The 23,181-nt window shown below is 47.2% G+C and overlaps 1 protein-coding gene and 1 long non-coding RNA gene across 3 annotated transcripts in view; one reads left to right on the top strand and one right to left on the bottom strand.

Moving 5' to 3' along the window:
* Positions 1-3,587: 3,587 nt before the first annotated feature.
* On the top strand, positions 3,588-10,601 carry LOC122674354. Its single transcript, XR_006334957.1, has 2 exons — positions 3,588-4,242; positions 10,402-10,601. It is a non-coding gene; the product is annotated as an uncharacterized LOC122674354 (long non-coding RNA).
* The window catches only part of ESYT2 (extended synaptotagmin 2), a 78,471-nt gene continuing 62,231 nt past the window's right edge, over positions 6,942-23,181 (bottom strand). The window contains exons 14-23 of one of the 2 annotated variants that reach the window (XM_043872610.1): positions 21,821-21,883; positions 18,172-18,246; positions 17,294-17,380; positions 15,398-15,547; positions 13,926-14,311; positions 12,905-13,003; positions 11,415-11,546; positions 10,372-10,477; positions 10,005-10,054; positions 6,942-9,911 (exon numbers count right to left, since the gene is read on the bottom strand). In XM_043872610.1, coding sequence (XP_043728545.1) covers positions 9,866-9,911; positions 10,005-10,054; positions 10,372-10,477; positions 11,415-11,546; positions 12,905-13,003; positions 13,926-14,311; positions 15,398-15,547; positions 17,294-17,380; positions 18,172-18,246; positions 21,821-21,883 — 1,194 coding nt within the window. In that variant the 3' untranslated portion in view covers positions 6,942-9,865. The remainder of the gene's footprint in view (positions 9,912-10,004; positions 10,055-10,371; positions 10,478-11,414; positions 11,547-12,904; positions 13,004-13,925; positions 14,312-15,397; positions 15,548-17,293; positions 17,381-18,171; positions 18,247-21,820; positions 21,884-23,181) is intronic. The other variant, XM_043872612.1, reaches the window with a different exon arrangement.

Below are 23,181 nucleotides of genomic sequence, written 5' to 3' on the forward strand. Positions count from 1 at the left end.
TTCTTCAATTTAAGCCTGAATTTTGCAATAAGGAACTGGTAATCTGAGTCAGAGTCAGCTCCAGGTCTTATTTCTGCTGACTATATAGAGTTTCTCCATCATTGACTGCAAAGAATATAATCAATCTGATTTTGGTATTGACCATCTGGTGATGTCCATGTGTAGAGTCATCTCTAGTGTCGTCAGAAGAGGGTGTTTGCCATGACTGGTGTGTTCTCTTGACAAAACTGTTAGCCTCTGCCCTGCTGTATTTTGTATTCCAAGGCCAAACTTGTCTGTTATTCCAGGTATCTCTTGACTTTCTTCTTTTGCATTCCAGTCCCCTGTGATGAAAAGGACATCTTTTTTTGGTGTCAATTCTAGAAGGTCTTATAGGTCTTTATAGAACTGGTCAATTTCAGCTTCTTCAGTATTAGTGGTTGGGGCATAGACTTGAATTTCTGTGATGCTGAATGGTTTGCGTTTGAAATCAATCAAGATCATTCTGTCATTTTTGCGGCCAAGTATTAGATTTCAGACTCTTTGGTTGACTATGCAGGTTACTTCATTTCTTCTAAGGTTTATTGCCCATAGTAGTAGTTACAATGGTCATCCTAATTAAAATTGCCCATTCCTGTCTATTGTAGGTCATTGATTCCTAAGATGTCGATGTTCATTCACTCTTGCCATCTTCTGCTTGACCATGTCCTATTTACCTTGATTCATGGGTCTAACATTCCAGGTTCCTATGCAATATTGTTCTTTACAGTTTCAGACTGTACTTTCACCACCAGACACATCCATGACTAGGCGTCATTTCCACTTTGGCCCAGGCTCTTCATTCTTTCTGGAGCTATTAGCAACCACCTTCCACTCTTCCCCAGTAGCATATGGACAGCTTCCAACCTGAGGGGCTTATATTCCAGTGTTACATCTTTTTATACTGTTCATGGGGTTCTTGAGGCAAGAATACTGGAGTAGTTTGCCATTACCTCCTCCAGTGGAGCACGTTTTTTCAGAACTCTTCACTATGACCCGTCCATCTTGGGTAGCCCTGCACGGCATGGCTGATAGCTTCATTGAGTTACCCAAGCCTGTTTACCATGACAAGGCAGTGATTCATGAAGAGGATCTTCTCTGACATCAGTGCAATTAAATTCATAACCAAAACCAGAAGGTGGGGGAAGCATGTTTGGAAACTTAAAAAATGTTCTGTGTAACTCAAGGAATAAAGAGTAAATCTCAATGGAAGTTAGAAAACATCTAGATCTAGATGAAAGCATGTGTTTAGCCAAACTGGGGGTGGGGGGAAGCAGAGCAGTATGTAGGGTAAAACTTCTAGCGTTAGATGAATTTAATTGTCTTAAAAGAAGGATGGAAAATAAGTTTGATGTTCAACTCTGTAAACCAAGGTAGACAGAAGGGAGGCAAGAGCAGAATTTAATATAAAGAAAACAATTGACATAATAAAATAATATCTTTACAAAGCTAATCTGCTTCCTTGGTGGCTCAGATGGTGAAGAATCCATCTGTAATGCAGGAGACCCAGGCTTGATCCCTGGGTCAGTAAGACCCCCTGGAGAAAGGAATGCTACCCACTCCAGTATCCTTGCCTGGAGAATCCCATGAACCGAGGAGCCTGGGTGGGCTACAGTCCATGGGGTTGCAAAGAGTCAGACACAACTGAGCGATTAACACTTTTACTTTCTTATTTTCTTCTTCACAAAACTAATAAGATAAATGGATTTCTAGCAATTCTAATCAAGAAAAAAGTAGAAGGTACACAGAAACAATGTTAGGAAATTAAAAGGAGCTGCAACTACAAACATAACAGAGATTCAAAAGAAATTGTTTTCCAATAAATTGGAAAGCATGAGGTAGTCTGCAAAACTGATTTGATGAGAAACTGAAAATAAACTAATACCAAACGTTAAAATGAATGGTAATCCAATTCTTCCTGAAAGGCATCAGGCTCAGAAATTTTTATAGGCAAATTTCACCAAAGTTTTAAGAAACAGGTGATCACTCTCTCATGCAAACTTATCTTTTCAGAGACCAGAAAAGGGAAGTCTCGCTCTCAGCTCCACATTACCAAACAACCTCACGCACAGGGGTCTTGCCTTAGGCTCCGCTCTCAAGAGGATCCAGACTGAAACCCTGGGTTTGAGGAGAATGTCTTGGAAGAGCCAAACATGCTCATGCATACTTATACACACACACACAAAGTGCATACATATGCACACACCATACACACATGCAACACAAGCACATATCCATATAGTTGCGTGCACACACGTGTAAACATACGAGGCAGGTGTGTGCACAGTCAACATGCACACACAACACACACATGTCCACTCGTGCGTGCAGACACAGGCAGACATGCACATCTGCTCCCTCACGGCCCCGCATGCTGCCTTGTGTGTAGTGGACTGATTAAACATTATCAAGCGGTGGGTAGCACTATAAGCAGTTGGCCTTCTACATTTGGAAAAAGTCAATGAGATACTTCAGAAGTTTACACTTTCAAAGAAGGGTAATATGGGTATACAACCAAATTTCCCCAAAGCCATTTTCTGCACTTTTTAAAGAACAGATAGATCTGGATCCTCGTGTTGGGGGCATTCACACACTTGGAAGGGTGTGAGGGACAATCTGGGCAAGATTTTGGAAAAACTGTTGCATAAAAAATGATCTAAGAAGCTCTTGGTGTTATGTTTCATTTAAGTTATGCTAAAGTGTTCATCAATAAAGAGCTCAGCCTCTCAAGCTGAATTGAAGCAGCTTGCAAAGTTGCAGACAAGTGAAAGGAAATCTTGGGTTATTTGATATGAAATATTAGCGTGAAAAGAAAAAGAAGAGTCTAACAAAAGAAAACCCGTCTCCATCACATGGAGGCGGGCTTGCACACAGAACAGAGGGCTGCACCTTTACTTTCCTGCTTAGTTAGAAATCTGCTGTGAACAGCTTGCTTTTTATCTTGGGGACAAACCCAGTCCTGCAGTTGGCAGCAGTGAAATGACCCAGAACCTGTGAGAACCAGCCTCCCCCACACTGTTGTATTGTAGAGAAGCTTCTAGAAAAGCATATGTCTCGTGTGCGACTGTCCTGAGTTGGACTGGGGACCGGGACCAGCCTGGAGCCTGAGCGCGGAGATGTGTGGCCTGCAACCGCGTCCTCCTGGCTGGCGCAGGAAACCCTCCTGGGGTTGCCTGGTGCTGCCCGGCCTGGCCCGCGGGTCCTCGTCTGCAGTTACTTCAAGTAGAATCCACCAGGCCTCAGAAGACAGGCACTGCCAGGGGCGTGTGGCCCAGGGCATGCAGGGAGCTCGTGGAGGGCCCGCGGGCCAGGCCGGGCATCCCAAGTCACCAAAGGTTCCCGGGGGCAAGGGACCCGGAGTGCCCCCACCCCGCTGCCGGCCTGGCCCTCGGGCGCCTCGGTGGTGGGGCTGTGACCCTGCTCCTTGGCGCGGCCGTGACAAAGTCCGCGACGACCGAGCAGCAGTCCCAGCTGCAGCTGCTGCTGTCACCGCCTACTCTCCCCCCAACTGACTCGAGAGACGTCACGTGGTCTGCTGCAAGCGACACGTCGCCCGGAAGAAGCCAGACAATCGTGGAGCGCAGGGTCTGACGAGGCCCCTCCGCAGGGCGAGTGTAGGGAGGAGCTGCGGGAGGGTGGGGGGCGCTGAAGGGCACCTGGGTGCTGGGGCACATGGTCACCACATGTGGGCCCACGGCAGCCAGTCTGTGAAAAGTCAGGGCACAGCCATTAGGGCTTCTGCACATTTCTCTACCTCACACCGCGATGAACGAAAGCAGCAGTTACAAACCATGGCCTGTCTGTGCCGCGGGGAGCAGTCCTCCGCCTCTCAGCCAGGCCGGGCGGGGCCGCGGAGGCCCCGGCCCACGGGCCTAGGCAGGCCGCGGGCAGCAGATGGCGCCCGTGGGGCCGCTGCGCGGGGGCCTGCAGCCGGCGCAGAGCTGGGGACGCGGCGGCTGCCCCCCCGCCCGCGCACGCCAGGCGCCTTCCCACGGACCCCGCGACACGGCCTGCGTCCTGCTCGCTCGCCAGGCACGGCTGCAGCCGCTCCTGCCCCCTGGGTCCGCTCAGCCGACGGCGGGACGCGTGCGGGGCCGCGCGGGGCCGTCTAACTGGGGCTCCGCTCTCGGCCCGGCCACTCCCGGTAGAAACAGGGGACTGACTCGAGGGGATGGCGGAAGCAGACGTCCGTGCTCGGCTGGCCCTTGCAGCGCAGGTGTAACGGTGAGAAGAGACTCTGGGGACACGCCCCGCTCCCTTCCTTCCCTCCTCACGGCTCGACTGAGCCGCGCCTGCCTGCTGGGGCCTCTGACTTTCTCCTGCGGGAGGTTTGCTCAGCTTCTTTAATGTGCGACGTTTCCAGCAAACCCGGGCGTGTTTCCCATCATCTCGTTCAGTGTTCTTCCCGGTCCCCTTCCTCCCTCCCCTCTGGGGCTTCACTGAGTGGCCTGTTCGTGCTCCATCCTGCTTTGTGCTCAGAGGAGAGGAGATGGTCTGCGACTCAGCCTCAAGTTCCTGACTCTTCTGTGAACGCAAGTCTGTCGCTGAACTTCAGTGACATTTACATTTCAAGTACTGTATTTTATACTCCAGAACTCTTATTTCCTTCTTTTGATAATTTCTCTTTCCTGCTATTCTCTATTTTGCTGAAAACCACACTTCACTTGCTGTGAATTCTTTGGATAGTTTTCCTTGAACATACTTAACCTAATATCTGATTTAAGGTCTGTGTCTGCTTACACCTGGGCTTCCTGGGGGGCACATTTGATGACTGTTTTTTCCTCTGTGTGTGGCTTATAGTATCCTGTTTCTCGGTATGTCTGCTGCTGTTGTTGAAAATTTGAAATAATACAGTGTGGCCACGTTGTAAGTAGGTAAGAAAGAGACCTCCCCTAGACTCAGATATTTTTCACTTAGTAGCTTTCTTGGATAAATTCTCTAGAAGCCATATTCTTTGTCACATGCTGCCTCTTAAGTCTGCACTCAGTTAGCCAATTTGGTCAGGTTTCTTTAATACTTCGGACTCCTGTCCCAGTATTCTTGGGCTTCCCTGATAGCTCAGCTGGTAAAGAATCCGCCCGCAATGCGGGAGACCTGGGTTCGATCCCTGGGTGGGGAGGATTCCCTGGAGACGGGAACGGCTACCCGCTCCAGTGTTCTGGCCTGGAGAATCCCATGGACTACGTAGTCCGTGGGGTCGCAGAGGCACGACTGAGCGACGTTCACTTTCCGGGTGCTTGGTAAGAGCTGGTGTGTGCCCCATCACGTGGTCCTGCTCGGCCCTCACCCCCGCCGATGGAGCCTCAGCACAGCTGGAGGTGACCCGCCTAGCCTCACTCATGCGCCTGCGCACGAGCACGCCTTCCTAGACGCCCAGGGACGCGAGAGGTTTCCGAAGCCCTCTTTTACATCTATCTCCCAGGCTTTAAGATTTTTCGGTCAGTCTCCTGTTGGTCTCAACTGGCCTCACCACCCCAGGGAGCTGCAGCGTCAGAGAACCGCCACTGTTTTCGACACGGTCCCCCAGGGCCCCGGCGCGGCAGTGCTCGGGATGGGTTCCGGGGAGTGGAGCCCAGCTGCGCCCGCTCCTGACCGGGAGCAGGTCTCACCTCTCGTGTGGCACCAGGCCTGCTGTAGGTTTTCCATTCTGTTTTCTAGTACCTATTTTTGTATAAGACACAGACATTTCTATGTTTTTATAATTGGTCCTTTATGAAATACTTGTTCAAGAGTTTTCATATGACTTGCTTAGGTTTTTCACGTTGACAATCTCCTATTTGAAAACGACCTTCTTTCCCAAGACAAAATTTATAACCTATTTCTGTCCTTGTTGTATTGCCCAGGATTTCCAGATTAACAGAAAAACAGACAGACTTCCTGGTTCAATTACTTCTCAGACAATTATACTATTGGCTTCTGTCGCAACAGTATTCTTTACTGTGTCCATCCGTATCTTTCTCTTTAGCCATAATTGAGAACTGTCAATTGCTATCTTTTTTTAAATGGAAACTTGTTAGGATAAGTTCATGTTATTGTTATTTAAGGTCTGCCAAGTTTATACATCCTTTATTCAACAGATACTTTTCATCAACTGTGTGCCAGGAACAGGGCTAAAGTGACTTTGTTTAGCTCACTGGGAGATAACCTGCCCCCCGCCCCCCTCAACCTGTGAATGACTGTGACATTCTAGGGAGTGGTACCTGCTCAAAATTCACATTTGGGGTCTGAAATGACAGATTGCTAACCCTTGTTAGCTCATCCTTGTTTATTGATACGGCAGGAAATATTCCTTTTCACACCACCTGTGAAATGGCTGTAAGGAAATGAAACTAACCCTTCCCCCCTGTCTGAGGCTTGCCATTCTAGGAGCTATTCACAAAAATTAAATGGTCTTTTTACTTTGTTTCTCACCTCACCATGTCTGATACATAACAGAACCTGGCATCCAAGCCTGGTCCAGATGATTATTTTGAGACATTAGCCTGCCATCTTCTAGGTCAGCCAGCTCTCTGAATAAAGTTGATGAAGTCGTATTCCTGGCCTCAACGCGTCATCTCCCGGATTTACTGGCCTATCCAGTGGTGAGCAGAGTGAGCCTGGACTCAGTCACACTGCCTTTAGTGGTTTCCCTTTTGTTCAAATCAGACCCTCTTCACAACTCCTCAGCGCTCTGGTTTTAAAGACTTGTTTTTTTCTATTCATGATTATCTTTCAGAAGAGCTGTATTCAAAACTCAGAGTCAGAGAGGCAGAGAAAAGTCAAATTAAGATGGAAACTAAGGAGTAATATCAGTGATCTGATATAGTTTTGAAAACAAAAGAATTCACAAGTAACAAATGCAAGTACTATGCTGCACACACTTTTCAGATCGCCTGGCTCCACACTGAGAATCTGACTTTAAAAGACAGAGAAAGGATAAATCATAAGCGAGATAACACAGTTTTATTGAATAAACACACGCACTGCCATGTAAAATTAGCTGAGGAAAAAGGGCATTTTACAATAAAAAACAAAACCAAAAAACCCTCTGCTGTGTTCCATCTGCAGGGGGTGGTCCAGCTAGAATGTCGTTAAAGCAACAACCACTATTTGCATTTGGCTTCAGTTCCTGACAAAGGAGGGCTGACCCTTGATGAGGAATATACTGTGGTGAACTCGGCTGCAAGGCGTCTTCTGTTTTAACCTGAAGCAACGCCTCACACTTCACACTTTAAGGCACAGGATAAGCAATAAAGTAACAATTCAAATTAAGCAATGTTAATTTTCCCTCCATTGGCTTGGGTCAAGGTAGAAAAGTTGAAGTTCCCTTTTCCCAGATGAAGCAGTTATTCAAAACTGGCGATGAAGGTTCTGAGAACTGGACTGTCCATCGCTAGGACCATGGAGCCCGGGGTCTGGCCTAAAGCCGACTCTCAGCTGCCCCACCGGACACAAGAGCTTTCCTCTGAACACCCGTCGGCCATAAAGGCATAGTCCCGGCCTCAGAGCCATCCCTTCCCTTTGCAGAGAACGGTGCTGGCTGCTGGGTCTGTCCAGGCCCCACTGTCCACACAAAGGTGGGCATCATGCTGCTAACTGGCTTTTTTTGGGTTTTGCACCTTTCGTGTCATTTATTTTGCCTAATTGCTTACATAAAGCATTCCATCAAGTAAAACATGTTGAACAGGTGAAGTATATGGCTACAAAACCCAAATACTGGGGATGTTGGCAGAAATCACGAGTGTACTAAATTTCAGTGTTTCCCTTCTTTTACAAATTATGCCAGAAGCCCTTCAAAAAACTTGATTTTGGCGAGGAGCAGCGGGTACCTCATGGTGTGTGGGATCTCAGTTCCTGACCAGAGGTTAAACCCAGGTCCCTGGCAGTGAAAGCATCCGGTTCTTACCACTGGACCGCCAGGGAACTCCCACAACAAACCCAACTTTTAAAAAGTCTCCAATAAACCTAAAACCATGGGCAGGCCGTGGATTTAGTGATGACCTGTTCTTCTCCTGCTGCTGAAACACCAGTCAGTTTCCTGTACGTGCCACCAGGTTTGCAACGCCTCCCGCGCTGATGGAGGAGATGGTCTCTGCTGGGGCTTCACAGCTTTACGGCCCAGGAAGCTGCGAGGGCACCAGGTCTGCACGGCTGCAAGAAACGTGCTGCGTGGCTCCGGGCTGCGGGCTCCACCCCCCCCCCCCCCCCCGCCCCCCGGGGTCAGAGTATGACCCGCCAGAGCTGAGCCCCGAGGGCAGGAGAGGCAGAGCAGAGGCAGCGTCCACAGGCACTTGGGCAGTCAGGCCGCGCGAGCGTCCAGCAATCACGTGGGACACACGGTGAGGTCTCTAAGCTCAGAGCCGCATTTACCCCGGTATTTACACAGGGCTGGAGGATGTCCTCATGGCTAAGGAAGTCATCTGCATCCCGCAGCTTAGAATATTTAAAGCTTTCTGCACACGTGCACCGTGTTCAGGGCATGCACAGCTGCTGCACGGCTATGGAATCTCACCTCCCAAGAGGCTTGGGACCTTTATATACATGGATATAAAACATGCTTTTCCTAATCTAAGAAGAAAAAAATACTCCCAAATAAAAGTTGTGTAACAACATCCCAATACTGAGGTCAGTCACGGCATGAGGTGAAGAAACCCAGTAGGAGGTTACTGACAGCCTGCTGCCACCGTGCCCAGACCCCTGGGTCCCCGCGGTGGAGGCGCCGGCTCCGCCCCATGCGCGTCACAGCAACATGCATGCGCCAGCCCCGCCCCGTGTGCGTCACACCGACGCGCGTGCGTCAGCCCCACCCCGTGCGCGTCACACCGACACGTGTGTGCCAGCGGCGGCTTCCCACGTCATGTCCTATCTGCTCACCCCGACCTGTCTCACAGCCTCTGCAGAGACAACCTGAGTTAAGTCTTTCTTTTGCAGCTGAGAAAACACTGAAAATTCCACAACAGACTAACTGCTAACATTGAAGTATTATATTTCAGGAAAAGGACTCTGTATCTGTACTGTTTCATGAATAAGTTATAACAAGCAACTAAAAATAAACTTAAGACATTCTACTTTATGTGAGAAATTTCAGATTAGTGCACTATGAACCGTGACAATTCTTGTGATATTTTATATTGCTCAGTTATACAACATTTTTCCTTATAAGCACTACAACTGACTCCTTATAATACATCTTTATATTTATGAAAGTGTAAATATTTTGCATACATTCTTTTACCATTCATAATGAGCAGAAATATACTAGCATTTACTAATCTTTCAGCTTTTCTTTTTAAAAAGAAACACCACAAAATAGGTCACTGAGAACTTTTTCCTGCAAAGACAAAAATGATTATTTGTAATAAGAATTTAATAAGTTTTAGAAGAAAAAAAAATATATATTTCCTTGATCCATTTTCTCTGAATTTCAAACCAGCATGTAGAGATCATAAAAAATAGTCTCTTTATATAGCATAGTACACCTCAGTGTTATACAAAACAAGGCAATAATAAGCAGGTCCATACACCGGCTTCCTAGGAGAGACGGCCGACATACAGCTTTACACACACAACAGCTGGCCGCTATGCTACACGCCGTAACAACTGGTGAAATACTAGAGGAAATTTAAACATACAAAACTTAATACTAATACTGGCGAAATACGCCTAAAATATCAACATTTTATAAAACCGTCAGGGGGCCAGTAACCAAGTACGTGAAATTATAAAAAGAGCATGGGTGTGCCTGCGAGGGGTGGGGGGAGGGGGGTGTGTCGGTGCGGGGCAGCGTGGGTGTGTCTGCCGGGGTGTGTGTGTGTAGGGTGTCGGGGCAGGGCAGGCAGGTGCATCGAGGGCTTCCTGATGGTGTGGCCTACGTCACCACGTGGGGCCTCGTCCCATCTTCGGTGAGGTCGTACCTGAGACACAGGAAGACAGCAGACAAGCGGTCACGGGGGCCGTGCTCCTGAGCGGACCCACGGGCTCTGTGTCTGTCTGTGGGGGACACTCACCACTGGGTCCAGCCTTTGGCGAGCTCTTCAGATGCCAGGCCAACTAGTACCTGTGGGTTAGAAAACACCTATAGAAGTAGGTTCTGGCAACTTGCATTTTGGGTGTCTGGCTTTTCAATTTTTCTACCCTTAAGATCCACCCATGACCTATAGTCGATTATACCCAAGAGGCCCTTCCTGTAGCCAACAGCCTTGATGGCAGCTTATCATGCAGTGTCAGTGGAGATAATTCACATCGATACTGACTCACAAACCACTCACGGCAGCTTCGCTGACGTGGATGATCCATGTACATAAATCCAGTCTAAAATGTGCACTCTGGGTCAAGTGTTTAATTTTTACAAAACGCAGAACTTTTTTAACCTACTTTGCCAAGAAGCCCTTTGTCTTTGGACAGGAAGCCGCCGCTGTTCTTCACGGCCACATCCAAGGTTCTTCTCTGCACGTCTGGCAGTGAGACGCTGAAATCAAAGCTGAAGTGGAAAAAGAGGATCATCCTACACTTCTCCATAATTTTGCTGTTTTATTGTAACTAAAAAATGACATTTCTGTTTATGAGTCCACTCCAAACATGATCTTTGTTTCTTTGTTGTAGAAGTGATCTCTTTGGCTAGATGTTTAGACCTGGCCCTTCAGGAAGACTCAGTTCCCCCCACCCCACCCCATTATTTCCCGAACACAACAGGAGACTGGAACCCTAAACATGCGAAGCTGACTCTGTGGCTCCCCGGTGTGTACACAACGCCTGATTCCTGGGGAAAAACCTGGGCTGTGGTGTGAGACACCTGGGCAGTCCAGGCCAGTCTGTCACCTGCAGACCAAGGAGTGAGAGCTCACAGCCCTGAGTGAAGGAAGACCAGCGTCCTCAAGGCAGCCTTGTGGAGGAGGCATCTGCAGGCAGCTCCTGGCGGCTGACGCCAGAGGCTCCTGGAGGCGCGCAGGCTGGCAGAGGACAAGGTCGCAGGCCTCGCTGGGACACGTGGAGAGGCCGGTCTCCCCAGAGCGAGCAGCCCGAACCTCAGGTTTGCAGGTGGGTCCCCAAACTTGGAGAGGCTGTGGCTGACCAAGACTGGTGCTCACTTCATTGGTTTCTGGCCTCAGTTTAAATGAAGTCACTGGTCGGAAAGCACAGTAAGCAACTAGTACCTTCAACGATGGAATGTAAACTGAATCAGTGGACATCAACACCATTCAGCTTGTCGTTTCCCCAGATGTCGGTGGTGTCTGAGCCATGAGGACTGGGGTCCAGCCACACACGTGGAGGCCAAGGCTGTTGGGGTGTGGCCTGGGGATCCATGTGATACTCAAATCTATCAGCAAGCCCCCGACTGCTCACAGGAAGGTGTTTTTTGCTCACAGTCTCCCCACAGGCACCACCAGGCCTTCCTCAAAGGGCGGTGTGGACCGTACCTCTGATCAAACACGGGATTCAGCGTTTTCTTTGACACGTGTGTTTTCCTCCTTCCCGACCTCCTCTTGTCTGGTAACAAATACAGGCGGACGTAGGGATCGGAGCCATCCTCAGAGAAGGCGATGAGATTTCTTGTAACACAGACCAGAGAACACTGGGTTAGGGTCTAGAACTATGCCTGTGAGCACCACACGAGAACCTTCCCCCACTTTTGCATTTATCCTGGTGCTAAGAGCTCAGGGAGGCAACCGTCTTCTCCTGTGCTCACGGCTTCCAGTGGCCGAGACGGTGGCCTCGACCCCACCTCCTCAGCCCAGAGTCCAGGGGACGCTCTGACTCCCTGCTCTGCTGCCAACAGGGAAACCACGGCGTCGCCCTCCACACCGCTTCACTGGCCCTCCCAGGGAGGGATGCAGCCGGCCTCCCGGGAGGCCTCGGAGAGGGAGGGACAGTCAGCCTCCCAGGAGGCCGTGCAGCTGCAGTCCTCAGGACTGCTCCCTGGCCTCCGCTCAGGCCGAGTACGCCCTCCTCTGCCTCCACTGAACCCTTCCATCACAGACACATGCCCACCTCCTCCTCGCTGCTCTTGTCCCAACAACTGGGCCAAACACACCTAGTATTTAATTAGAGCTGATCTTGAACTACACGGAGGTTAAGGACCTATGTGGTTCTGTATCCGTGGAGTCAGCCAACGGCAAGTGGTGTAGGGTGGTGATATTTAGTACTGAAAAAAAATCTTCCATGTCGGTGTAGCTACACTGCTCAAACCTACAGTGTCCCAGGCTTAACTGTCCGTGCAGCCACTTCCAACTGCTCACTCATCTCGAGGAGCCCGGAAGCCCAGAGGAGGGCCCTCTGGCCAGCCTGCTGCTCTGGAAGCTCTCCCAGGAAGCGCCTCAGCAGCAGGAACATAGGAGGTGCTCAGTAAATAAACACGTGTTGAACTGACCTACACATTCACATAATCATGTTTCTAAACATTACTAATCTTTCTTCCCTGTTTCCAACACTTTTTTAGAACATCTAAATTTTTATATCACCTATTTACATCAGAGCTACTAGTGAGACCGACAAGTCACATATATCAGTCAGCTCTACACCATCCTCACTAATGACCAAACACAAGCTGCAGCAGCCCTGCCGTCTCCTGCCGTGCTTACTGAGTGAGGACTCGCCGCCCTGCTCTGGTCTGCTCTTCCTGAAAGACTGCAGTTGCTCCTGCCATGATCCCACAGACCTGCCTGGATCTTCTGGACTGTCACCTACTCTGGAAACTGAATCCCCAAAGACACTTCAAAAACAGAAAAATACGCCCGTTATTGTGTTATAAAGGCTCAGTAACAGGGAACGTTTTACAAACTACAACATGGCAGTTTAAGGGAGTATTAGAGCAAACAAAATGGTTGTGAACAGAAAATGTTGTGAAAATCAGGATCACGGTCCCTACTCAGAGCCCCGCCTGCCTGCTCTGCTCCGTGAGGACGCTCACCTGCAGGAGTGCACGACCACCACCAGCTTGTTCCTCTGCGAGCTGTGCCGGATGGTCAGCTGGATCTGCCCCAGGGGTGACTGTCCCAGGGTGGTTCCACTGGGGAAACACAGCGGAGAGTGAGCTCTGCAGACGGCTCAGAGCCTGTGAGCACGTCCTTTCCCTCGCATGAGGTGGCGGCAAAAAACCCACGAATGGGAACCCTGTCTGAACTTCTGGGCACAAACAGACCAGCAGGATTCACATTCCACTCAAGGGTTCAATATAGCCCAACTCCTAAAAACTGGGGCCCAAAGTAAAATCAAGACAGGGGCTCTCCTTACAGACATCAACTCTCGGTCCTTCTGAGGCTCCGTCTACCTGGGCACTGCCCGAATCTGCGCTCCTTTCTCGGAGCCCCCAGCCCCAGCCTCGCAGGTCGTCTGATGAGGTCACAGCCCCGGCCCGTCTTAGGCTGAAGCAGAGAGCTCTCTGCGCTGCCTGCCCCACCTCACACCGAGCACGGCAGGGCAGCAGAGGAATTTGCTTCAAAGGGCAAGTCTCTCCTCCCGCCGAGAGGAAAAGGCTCACATCTGAGGCTCAGGGTAACCGCAGACCCTGTCCTTATCTAAGGGAGCCATGGACACACCTGTGATGCACTGGCGTGAGTGAGGAATCCACACAAACATCCCCAGACAAAGCGCTGGGCGGTGTGGCGGGTGTGGACCCAGAATGAAAGAGCAGGGCTGTCCTCAAACAACAAACACGCCCCACTGCCACCAGGCCTTTCCATGACCCGGGCTAAGGTCCAACAGGTCCACTCTAGACGCTTCCTTCCTGACCTGAGGATCACCCCACTGTTCTTAAGCTTTAAGTGAGCCAAACACTAGGCACCAGAAAATAGCAGGTTTACTCTGAAAGCCAGAGGCTCAGGGAGCGAAAGGGGCACACTGCCTGAAACCGTCTGCTTAAGACTGCATTCCCCACCCACAGCCTGTGGGCCCCGCGCCGGTGTCACAAGAGTGCGGGCATGTCTAGTTACTTCTCAAGCTGTCGCAGCCTCTGCCGCAGCTCCTGCGTGGCAATGGGCAGCGAGATGTCCGAGGCGATGCTTGGGGTGGGCTCCTTGACAGAGACGTGGCTGGGGGAGCCGGCGGGGCCCGCCTGGAGGCTGGAGGAGCTCCGGCCGAGGTCCCTCGGGCCCTGCAGGCCGGCCTCCGCGGGCGGGCCTCGCTCCTCCACGCCAGGCCTCTCGCCGCTCCCAGCGACCGGCGTGGACGGGGCCGTGCCGCTGTCACCCGAGCCCGGCGACGCAGACATCTGAGGCCTGACGGAGACTTTCCTCCCTTCCTTGGACACAGAGGGCCGTTTTACTTGAGCCGAGTGCTGGTGGTCTGGAGGCCTCTCCTGCTTCTCAAGGTGGAGCACCTTGGGGTGAAAACAGACCTGGGATGAAAACCGCTGACGCTGGTCACAGGCTCACGTGTGAACAGCTTTAGGGATACTCATTTGCAAAGTTTCTTTAAACCCTGGCACAAAACATTCAAAGCAGTCTACCTATTTAGGTATCCTACCACATCACAGAAAGTGTAAAACAAGAGTGTGCAGGTCACCCAGCAGTGCAACACGCTCTGGCCTCTGCTGGCGGCCACTCTTGGCAGTGTGGGAGCTTCGTGGAGGAAGAGCCAGGTCATAAACTCCTCCTCCACCAACCCCCATCCTGCCATCTCACCAGCAATCACGGAAGGAGAGGCTGCCGGACTCCGAGAGTCAACGTGCAAGCAGCCCCGCCCCGCGTGCTCCTTCCACACCTGCTCTGCGTGTGCACACGTCCTACACAGCCTACATGTGAACGCCCGGCATCGGGGGTCACACTGACAGCCGGTCCCCACCGTTGCCAAGTGAAGCTGCAGCCAACACCCCCAGTGCTGTGCTGCTGCAGGAGTCGGGCTTCCAGAGGAAGAGCTCTATGATTTACCACTGGAGACACTGTGGTCCCACCTGGAAAGGCTGTGACCAGGCCCGAGGAGACTGTTGCTACCACACCCTCCACAGACTACTGAATTTTTTAAGAAGCTGGTTCTTCATTTTAATTTGCATTTTAAAAATTAGAGTTTTAGCACTTTCCCATATGTTTGTCAGTTTTATTTTCAGCATTTCCTTAGGTACTTACAAATGAATCATTGTCTATTTTGGACAAAATTTATTTTTCCTGTAATTTCTACCATCTTGCAGAGTTTTATTAAATTCTCCCTTCTGAATGACTTTTGAAAATTTAACAGTAGCAGAAAACTTTATTGATCCAGATAGCAATACTTTCTGGGCTAAAGGATCAAAAAAACAACAAAAAAAAGACTGGTTGGATTCATCTGAAAGTGTGAGGAACAGTTCCGGCCTGCTCAACAGCCTGGAAACACTGCTGCCATCGGCGTCTGAGCACAAGCCTTGCTCATCGCTCCCCTGAGCTACACAGCCACCCGGGACCCTCCCCCAACCACTCTGGAGACTCAGTACCCTGAGGGCGAGCTTCATCTTCAGCGAGCTGTTGGGACCTGAGTTGCTGAGCTGGAACCGCTGGTTCAGGGTCATGTCCTCACGGGCGAGCAGCTGGCTGAGAGGGATCCTGAGGTTGCCCAGGGAACACTGGTGCTGCTCATCTCTCACCTGCCAAACACGCAGACCGCTCAGCGCGGGACAGAGACAGAAAATGCAGGAGGCCCAAAACCCGGGTGTCAAGAACACATCTCAGCCTCCCCCTTCTCAGTCATGCGTCCACAAATGAGGCAGGAGGAGAGCTCCTCAGGGAGACACAACACTGTAACAAGTGGTGTCACAGGGTATCTGTGTCACAGGGCCGGTCATCTCCTCATCACAGTCATAATGAGAATAAAAGACGAAAGTCTTGTCCAAAGAATCCACTACAAGAACCCTGAGCTAGAGACAGCAGTCCACACAAATCTGAACATTAGAAAGAAATGTCTTAAATCCTGTGAAAATGGTGGCAGCACATATTCCTGGTGTTGTACCAAGGTTCTACTGGATAAACATAAACACTTGCTTATGGAGAAGACACATTTCTAAGTTTCTTTTAAGCTTTCTATTCAAAATCTACAATACCTGCTCTAAAGGCATGGCAATATCTGGCTGCTGAATAATAACTTTCAGCTCTACCTCTACAACAGGAATTATTCCTGTTAGATTGTCATGCTACAGATTGTTTAAACAAAAAGAGTGACAACTTTGATGGTTTCATAGACTATACAAAAATGATCAAATAAGTTAACTACACATGAAAACCTAAAAGCCTGATTGCTTATTTTTTAAACGGTAAACACAAAAGCATTTTTAAATGAAATAACTAAGTTTACAGAACTTTAAAAGTTACTGTTGTAAATTCAAGGTCCAGTTACTATAGATTATGAGTGGGCTTCCCATGTGGCTCAGTGGGTAAAGAATCTTTCTGGAATGCAAGAGACACGGGTTCAATCCCTGGGTTGTAGTGCAAAAAATTATATTTTAAAATTATTATCCCATCTTATTCTTTTCTTAAAATTGAAGTATAGTTTATACATTATTTTCAGGTGTACAAAAGTGATTCAATAATTTTATAGACTAGACTCCATTTAAAGTTATTACAAAATAAGGCTCTATTTGTCTGTGTTGCACAACACACCTTTATTCTTATTTATGATGCAAAAATTCTTAGTACAATTTTAGCAAGTTAAATTGAGTATGTAAAAAGGATACTACATCATAAGTAAGCAGGGTTATTCCCCCAAAAAAGTTTGATTGCAAGGCTTTCTAATGTTAAATCTTGAAAATCAATATAGGTTTACGAAATTTAATATTTGAAAATCAGTACTGCATTTCACCATATTTACAAACTTCAAAAGGAAAAACCACAAGATCATCTCAAACATCATAGAAAAGTCTTTGACAATATTCAACATCCACTCATGACAAAAACCTATAGCAAACCAGAAGTAGAAAGAAACTTCCTCCAGCATCAGACTTAGCAGCAGGGAAACATGAAGGCTGTGCGTCAGGACCTGAAGGAGGCAAAAGTGCCCACTGAGGCCGAGGCCGGGCGGGCAGTGAGGCAAGGGAGGAGGGAGGTGCCCTGGCTGGGAGCAGCCAGCACGCAGCAGTGCCCTGGACGTCCACAGAGAAGCTACAGAGCAAGCACACACAGCAAGGCTGGCAGTGACGCCAACATACCAATGCCAACTGCAGTTCTAGACACCAGGAACAATCAGCCAAAAGCTGAAAATTAAAAACTAACTCCTCCTGCCCTGCTGCTAACACTTGCAACAGCAACATGTCTGGTTGGTGGGTCCATGGTGGCAGTTCTCTGCGTGCTGTGTGATGTGGAGATATAAAGACATCTATGTAAACATGCAAATAAATTACCTCTACTTCGAGCTCCTGGCGCTTGGGATTGTGAATGAAGAAGGTGAAATTTTCCTCCCATACAGGCTCGTTGGTTTTGTACCGAATCTGAAAGCAATATCCTGAATCAGTTCTGACATGTTTCTGTGGACGAGTGCTGCCAGCCCGGCGTGTGGGAGCGGAGACGACACCTGTTTTCTGGGCTGTGCTGTGTTCAGTAGTCTCCGACTCTTTGCGACCCCATGGACTGCAGCCCGCCAGGCTCCCCTGTCCTGGGATTCTTCAGGCAAGAACACTGGAGTGGGCAGCCTAGCCTGCTCCAGCTGGGCTGTGCTACTAGACGTCAACTATGCCAGCCCCTGTGTGTCGGGAGAGGACTGCCAGCAGCCCCCAGCCCAGGCCCTGGCCCCGCCACAGCGTGTCACCTGCACGGACAGCCCCCACTCCCCCTGGCTGTGGGGTGCTGCTCGTCAGGAAGCTTCGTAAATTAATGGTTAGCAGTCAAAAAAAGGGAGGAATTCCCAAAATGTTTCCTGAAAGCAGCACATGTTACAGCAACAGCATGTCTTCTATTCAATTCACATTTCTAGAATTTTAAGTACACTGTTGCCTTTTAAACAAAATATTAATAGTGCATTCAAAAGAAACTTAGAAATTTGTCCTATGTCATCTACCCATGAAATCAAGCAAAAGCATAATTAACATATTCATGTCTTTTTCATGTTATTTTAAAGTGAATATATTTTATTCCAAATTAAGTAGCTCATTATCGAATGACTGGTTTGAGAATACAAAACAAAGACATGGAAGTCAAGAGTCTCCATACCTGCACCCTCCCCCTCCTCAACGGGTGCCTGTGGCCACAAGGTCACAGGGCCCAGTCAGAGTCGCCACCTTACCTTGCTCTCCTGGGCCTTGTGACCAACTGACATTTGGACAAGAGGATTTGGGTTGCTGTTTATTTTCTTCCCAGACTATCCAAAAAGAAAAAATAGATAAAATCAATAAACATGTCTTGAAATAGGGATTACTAAAAATGGAATTACTGCTTCTATTAACAGTCATTTCTATTTACTTCTGATACTTCAGCTACAGGGAGTATCTAGACACGATTTAAGTGGAAAACAATTAATTGCTAAGCACACCCCAAAGCCATAATTGTATCTACATAAATCAATGAAACTTGTATTTGCAAACAATTTTAAAATGTTAAGGTCTTTTACGTTTAAAGCAAGCAACCCTGGAAAAATGGAATCTTCTGAAAATCTTTCATGTTAATTGCAGCTCTGAAAACTCAGGTAACAAACTGAATAAAGTGAAACAAATGGAAAGAGAACAGCACAGGAAGGACAAATGTGAGAGCATGTGATTCAGGACAGTTTTTTGGTTGGAATCCTAAAAATACTAATGTGTCAGAGGCATGTTTTTACATTTTTAATTTAGTATCTTCTGTTTGAACATGTAGCAATCATCAAATCTTGCTTACCAGCTGCTAAATAATTTTGACTGGAAGAATAGTTATCAATCTAAATTGCATTTAAGCAGATACAAATGCAATGAGAAAAATTCAGGAGTAAGTTAAAATGGTAAGAAGCATACTTTAGTACAGACAGCTGATAGAAGAATACACGGTAAAAAGCAACATATATGAGGTTTATTTATAACTTAGCCCCACAAGAAGATGCAGTTAAATATTTGTGTTAGTGAAAATTAATTAGAATAAAGCCACAAAATGTTTTCAAGTTAAATAATTTTAGAGTCAATCCTCAACACCGCAGCAATGACAGAGGTGTCAAATTTATGATTACTGGAATAAAATATCACTAGCCCAAACCTACTGTGGTAATCTAGTTTCTGGTTCATCTTTTTGATGTGAATTAATTCTGCAAAACGAAATAAACACTGTTAAAAAAAAACCAAGGTGACAGACTACTGCGGGAGAGTACGAATTTCCCCCTGAATCCACTTCTTCTTCCCTTAACATGAGCGCCCTGGGGCTGCAGCTGAGCACACATCCCGTGTGACATGGATTCTGTTTCTGAATCTCCTTTCGGGTAGGTGTGGCCCCGTAATGGTCTAGGGGTCTTGCTTTTGCTGTGTGCCCCTTTTGGCTGGAGGTATGGAGCACCACAAAGCCACAAGTCAGCATTCTGTGACATCCAAGGGAAATACACTTCTGTCTTACTTAAGCTACTGCTACTTTTGCATCTTTGATACAGAAGCTAACTTTATACACTTAATCTCTGAAAAAGTAGCCATTCATTCCTATTTACTGTAGCTTATCAATTTAAATACATACCCCCAGCCCCTTGTCTAAACTTTCTAACACCTCTGAAAACAAAATGAAATTTACAATGGATGAATTTAAGTGCCTGCTTTGGGGCAGACTATAGCAGAATGGTAGCTATCACTGCCTTCCCCAATTTATTTTGCTTTTATTTTCCTTTTGGGTGTGTGTGAATGGCATCCTAAAAAATGTTTATCCTAAGTCTAAAAATTCTTTCAGTAAGTGTAAAATAAATGCTATCAAACCTTAACTGGCACCTTATTTTCTTTCTTTGTTGTTGCTGTTATCTAGTTACCAAGTCGTGTCCGACTCATTTGCAACTCCATGGACTGTAGCCTGCCAGTCTCCTCTGTCCATGGGATTTTCCAGGCAGGAATACAGGAATGGGTTGCCATTTCCTTCTCCAGGGGATCTTCCTGACCCAGGGAATGAAACTATAGTCTCCTGTATTGGCAAGTGGGTTTTTACCACTGGGCCAGCAGAAAAGCCCATGTTTTCTTTCTCAGTCGTACATAAAATAATGGTATAGAGTCATCCTTCAGTATCTGCTGGGGGGTTGGTTCCAAGACCCCGTCAGGATGCCAAATTCAAAGATACTCAAATTTCACTTGTAAAATGACCTAGTATTATCCTCTGTATAATTTACGTCATCTCCAGATTATATACAATACCTAATAAAGTGTGTAAATGCTATGTAAATAGCTGTAAACACAATGTAAATTCTGCTATTTGGAGCTGTCTGTAGATTTTTCCAGGGTATTTTCGATCCTAGATTGGTTGAACTCATGGATACAAAATCCGTGGACACCGAGGGCTGACTGTCCTGAAATGGATGATATTCTGGATGCTATGAAACAAGGTTAAATCAGTGACTAAGTCTTCTATCAGGACACAACACTCAAAATGCTTCAGCACAAGACAGACACACGGGGTATAATGAAAATAGGAGCTTTTAAGGTCAGACTGTCTTGAATTTAAATCTTAGCTTTTCTCTGGTTGATTACTAAGATCTATGTGTATTTCATTTATTTGAACCTCAGTTTTCATGGGCATAAAACCACTTCCAGAACTGAGTTGTTAGGCTTAAATAAGATAAAACACAATAGCAATTAAAAATATACTTATTCTGCTAGCTACACTGGGCACTTTAAATGCACGATCTCAGTTAACAAACTCAGCACTCCCACAGGGACGAGAACGTCACCTCCGCTCTGAGGAACAAAGCAGGGAGGACTCTGCTGCCTACTGCAGGGCCCACTGACGCGCGGCTGGCTGGGCAGCCCAGATAGTCTAGTCTAACTGGAGAGCCTTCATTCTAGCCATCACCCTCTGCGGGTCAATAATCTTCCCTTACCAAAGAAGTGGTGGGCCAAGGCTGTGGAGATGTTCCCTCCCAGCGTTCTGGTGAGGAACTACCCCGCTAACCAACTAGTACTCCAAAGGAGATCCACCTCCCCTCCTCAGAGTGGGGTGTGCTAAGGGCTTTCTAAATCCTGTATCAAAGCAGAATGCTAGTCTTCCTCTTCTGAAGTTTAACTTATTCTTCTGTGAAACTGATCAAAGCCCACTGTCGATTCCTTTGCATAGAATTAAAACAACTACACCGAACTCCTCATGCATCCCCCTAAATAGTTAAGCTTAAAATAAGGCCTCAAAGAAATCAGAAAAAAAAAAAATAAAACATTTTTAATTTAGCCAGAAAATACATGCTCATGTTGTTTTAAGAAGTGGAGCTTAGTTTTCAATATACCTCATTTAATGAAATTTAAAGCTTCTCGAAAGATCTGTCACTCAAATGAGCAGCACCAAAAGCCCGAGGTCACCGACTCAGAGATGGCCCTGATGCAGCATATTGGAAGAGGTGATTTTTTAATGGAAAGTCACAGTGCACTGGGCACACATTTTAATCATAATCTAGAAATTGGTTATGATTTTAAACAGAACTTCTATTTCACCATTTCACAAACTGAAATCAAATTAAAGTACAGATGATTTAAAAGCACCTTAGATACTGCTGTCTAAGGCCAACAGTACAGAAGTCTAATTTACCACATTGATACCTTACAAATTTATCATCAAAGTTGATTTAAATTCTTCTAACTACTAAATTCTTTAACAATGAAAGTAGCCTCTTTTCAACTAAACAAGTAATTATGACTCTATTACTTTGTGAAGAATCTGTCAATAAACCTATACGGGTTAAAGCATCATCTCTTTCAATACGTTTTCATCAACTTTTGAAGGGAAAACTATTAGTTTACCTTTAAAGCTTTCTGAATTGCAGCCTTCTTCAAGACATCAGGGTTAAATTCTAATGGGTTACTCTTTCAAGTCAGAAGAAAATGAATATACCAAGGGTTAATAAACATGCAATGAGGAGTTTATGTTAAGGTTAATGACATGAAAACTTATGAGAACAAAAATGTTTTTAAACAAAACCCACCAAGAATTACACAAAGAAACAGTAAATATTAGCTGTAAAAGTATTCTTTATGCCCAAGATTTTCTTAGACTAAACCTTTAATCCGTAAATATCAAAACAGATCAGCCTCTATATCACTGTTCTTTTACTCCCATCCCTCTTGTGTTTGGGATTTGAAAAATCCAAAAATGACACCTGAGGAAAGGGTTCTGTTTACTATCCTTAGCTTGAACAAACCCTAGGATTTGTCCCTCGAAAAAAAATCATAAAATTTCAACCATAATTAAACTTAAGGTTTCATCTAAAGTACAAATCAATGGGCCAGAGACGCCCCAACTGCTCTCAAACCAGTCATATCCTGGAACAGCAAATGCTACCTTTCTTCCTTCTGAACTTTATCTTCTCGTGGAAAAAAATCACAGCAAAGATGGGACCTGATCTACCTCGTTCCCCACTCTTCTATAAGCATACAATGCAGAAGCTGATCAGATCATCTCAAAAGCTCCCCCTCGCTTTAAAGTTCTACTATTCTATTATTATTATGGGTTTTATGTCCTATTTTTATTGATTTTAAAAACTCATTACTTTATTGCCCTCAAAAAGGCAAGATAGAGTTGTTTTGCAAGATCCTTTGAGGATTAACATTTAAGATGAAAGATTTTATCACCTGAGTTGGAATTAACTTCAAATTCAGTGTTATTCTTTATGAAGCACCCTGGAACAGTGGGTCCAGCAGATCCCCTCGGGGTGGGGCTGGGCCCGGCTGGGAACTGCAGCCCTGAGGCTGAGGAGAGCTGACTGCAGACATCACGAGCCCGCCCTGCAGCTAGCTCCCTCTATACAGACGTGACCTTACTGCGTGCGTGTTACTGCAGCGTGCATCAGCTGACGTGATGCAAGGAGAGAGGCTGTGGTGTGGGTTAAGCGAGCAAGAGGAGCCACGTGAGGGCGTGGGAGGCTGCCCAGGCCTGGAGTGTGATAGAGCAGGTGGACAGAGCTCGGTGGGGGCCCAGCGTGAAGCCCCTGGACATCACTGCACTGCCGGCACTGGGGCGACTCACCACAAATAGTCACCTGCGCTGCTTTCAAGTGAGAGCTGAAATCACTTTTAACAGAGTGCCGAGGAGCACCACAGTCAGCATCTCTATGGATAAAGTGGACATCAGTGCAAACACCGCCCTCTCAGATAAACTCCATGTA

Source organism: Cervus elaphus, chromosome 18, assembly GCF_910594005.1.
Source record: "Cervus elaphus chromosome 18, mCerEla1.1, whole genome shotgun sequence".
NCBI classification, from domain to species: Eukaryota; Metazoa; Chordata; class Mammalia; order Artiodactyla; family Cervidae; genus Cervus; species Cervus elaphus.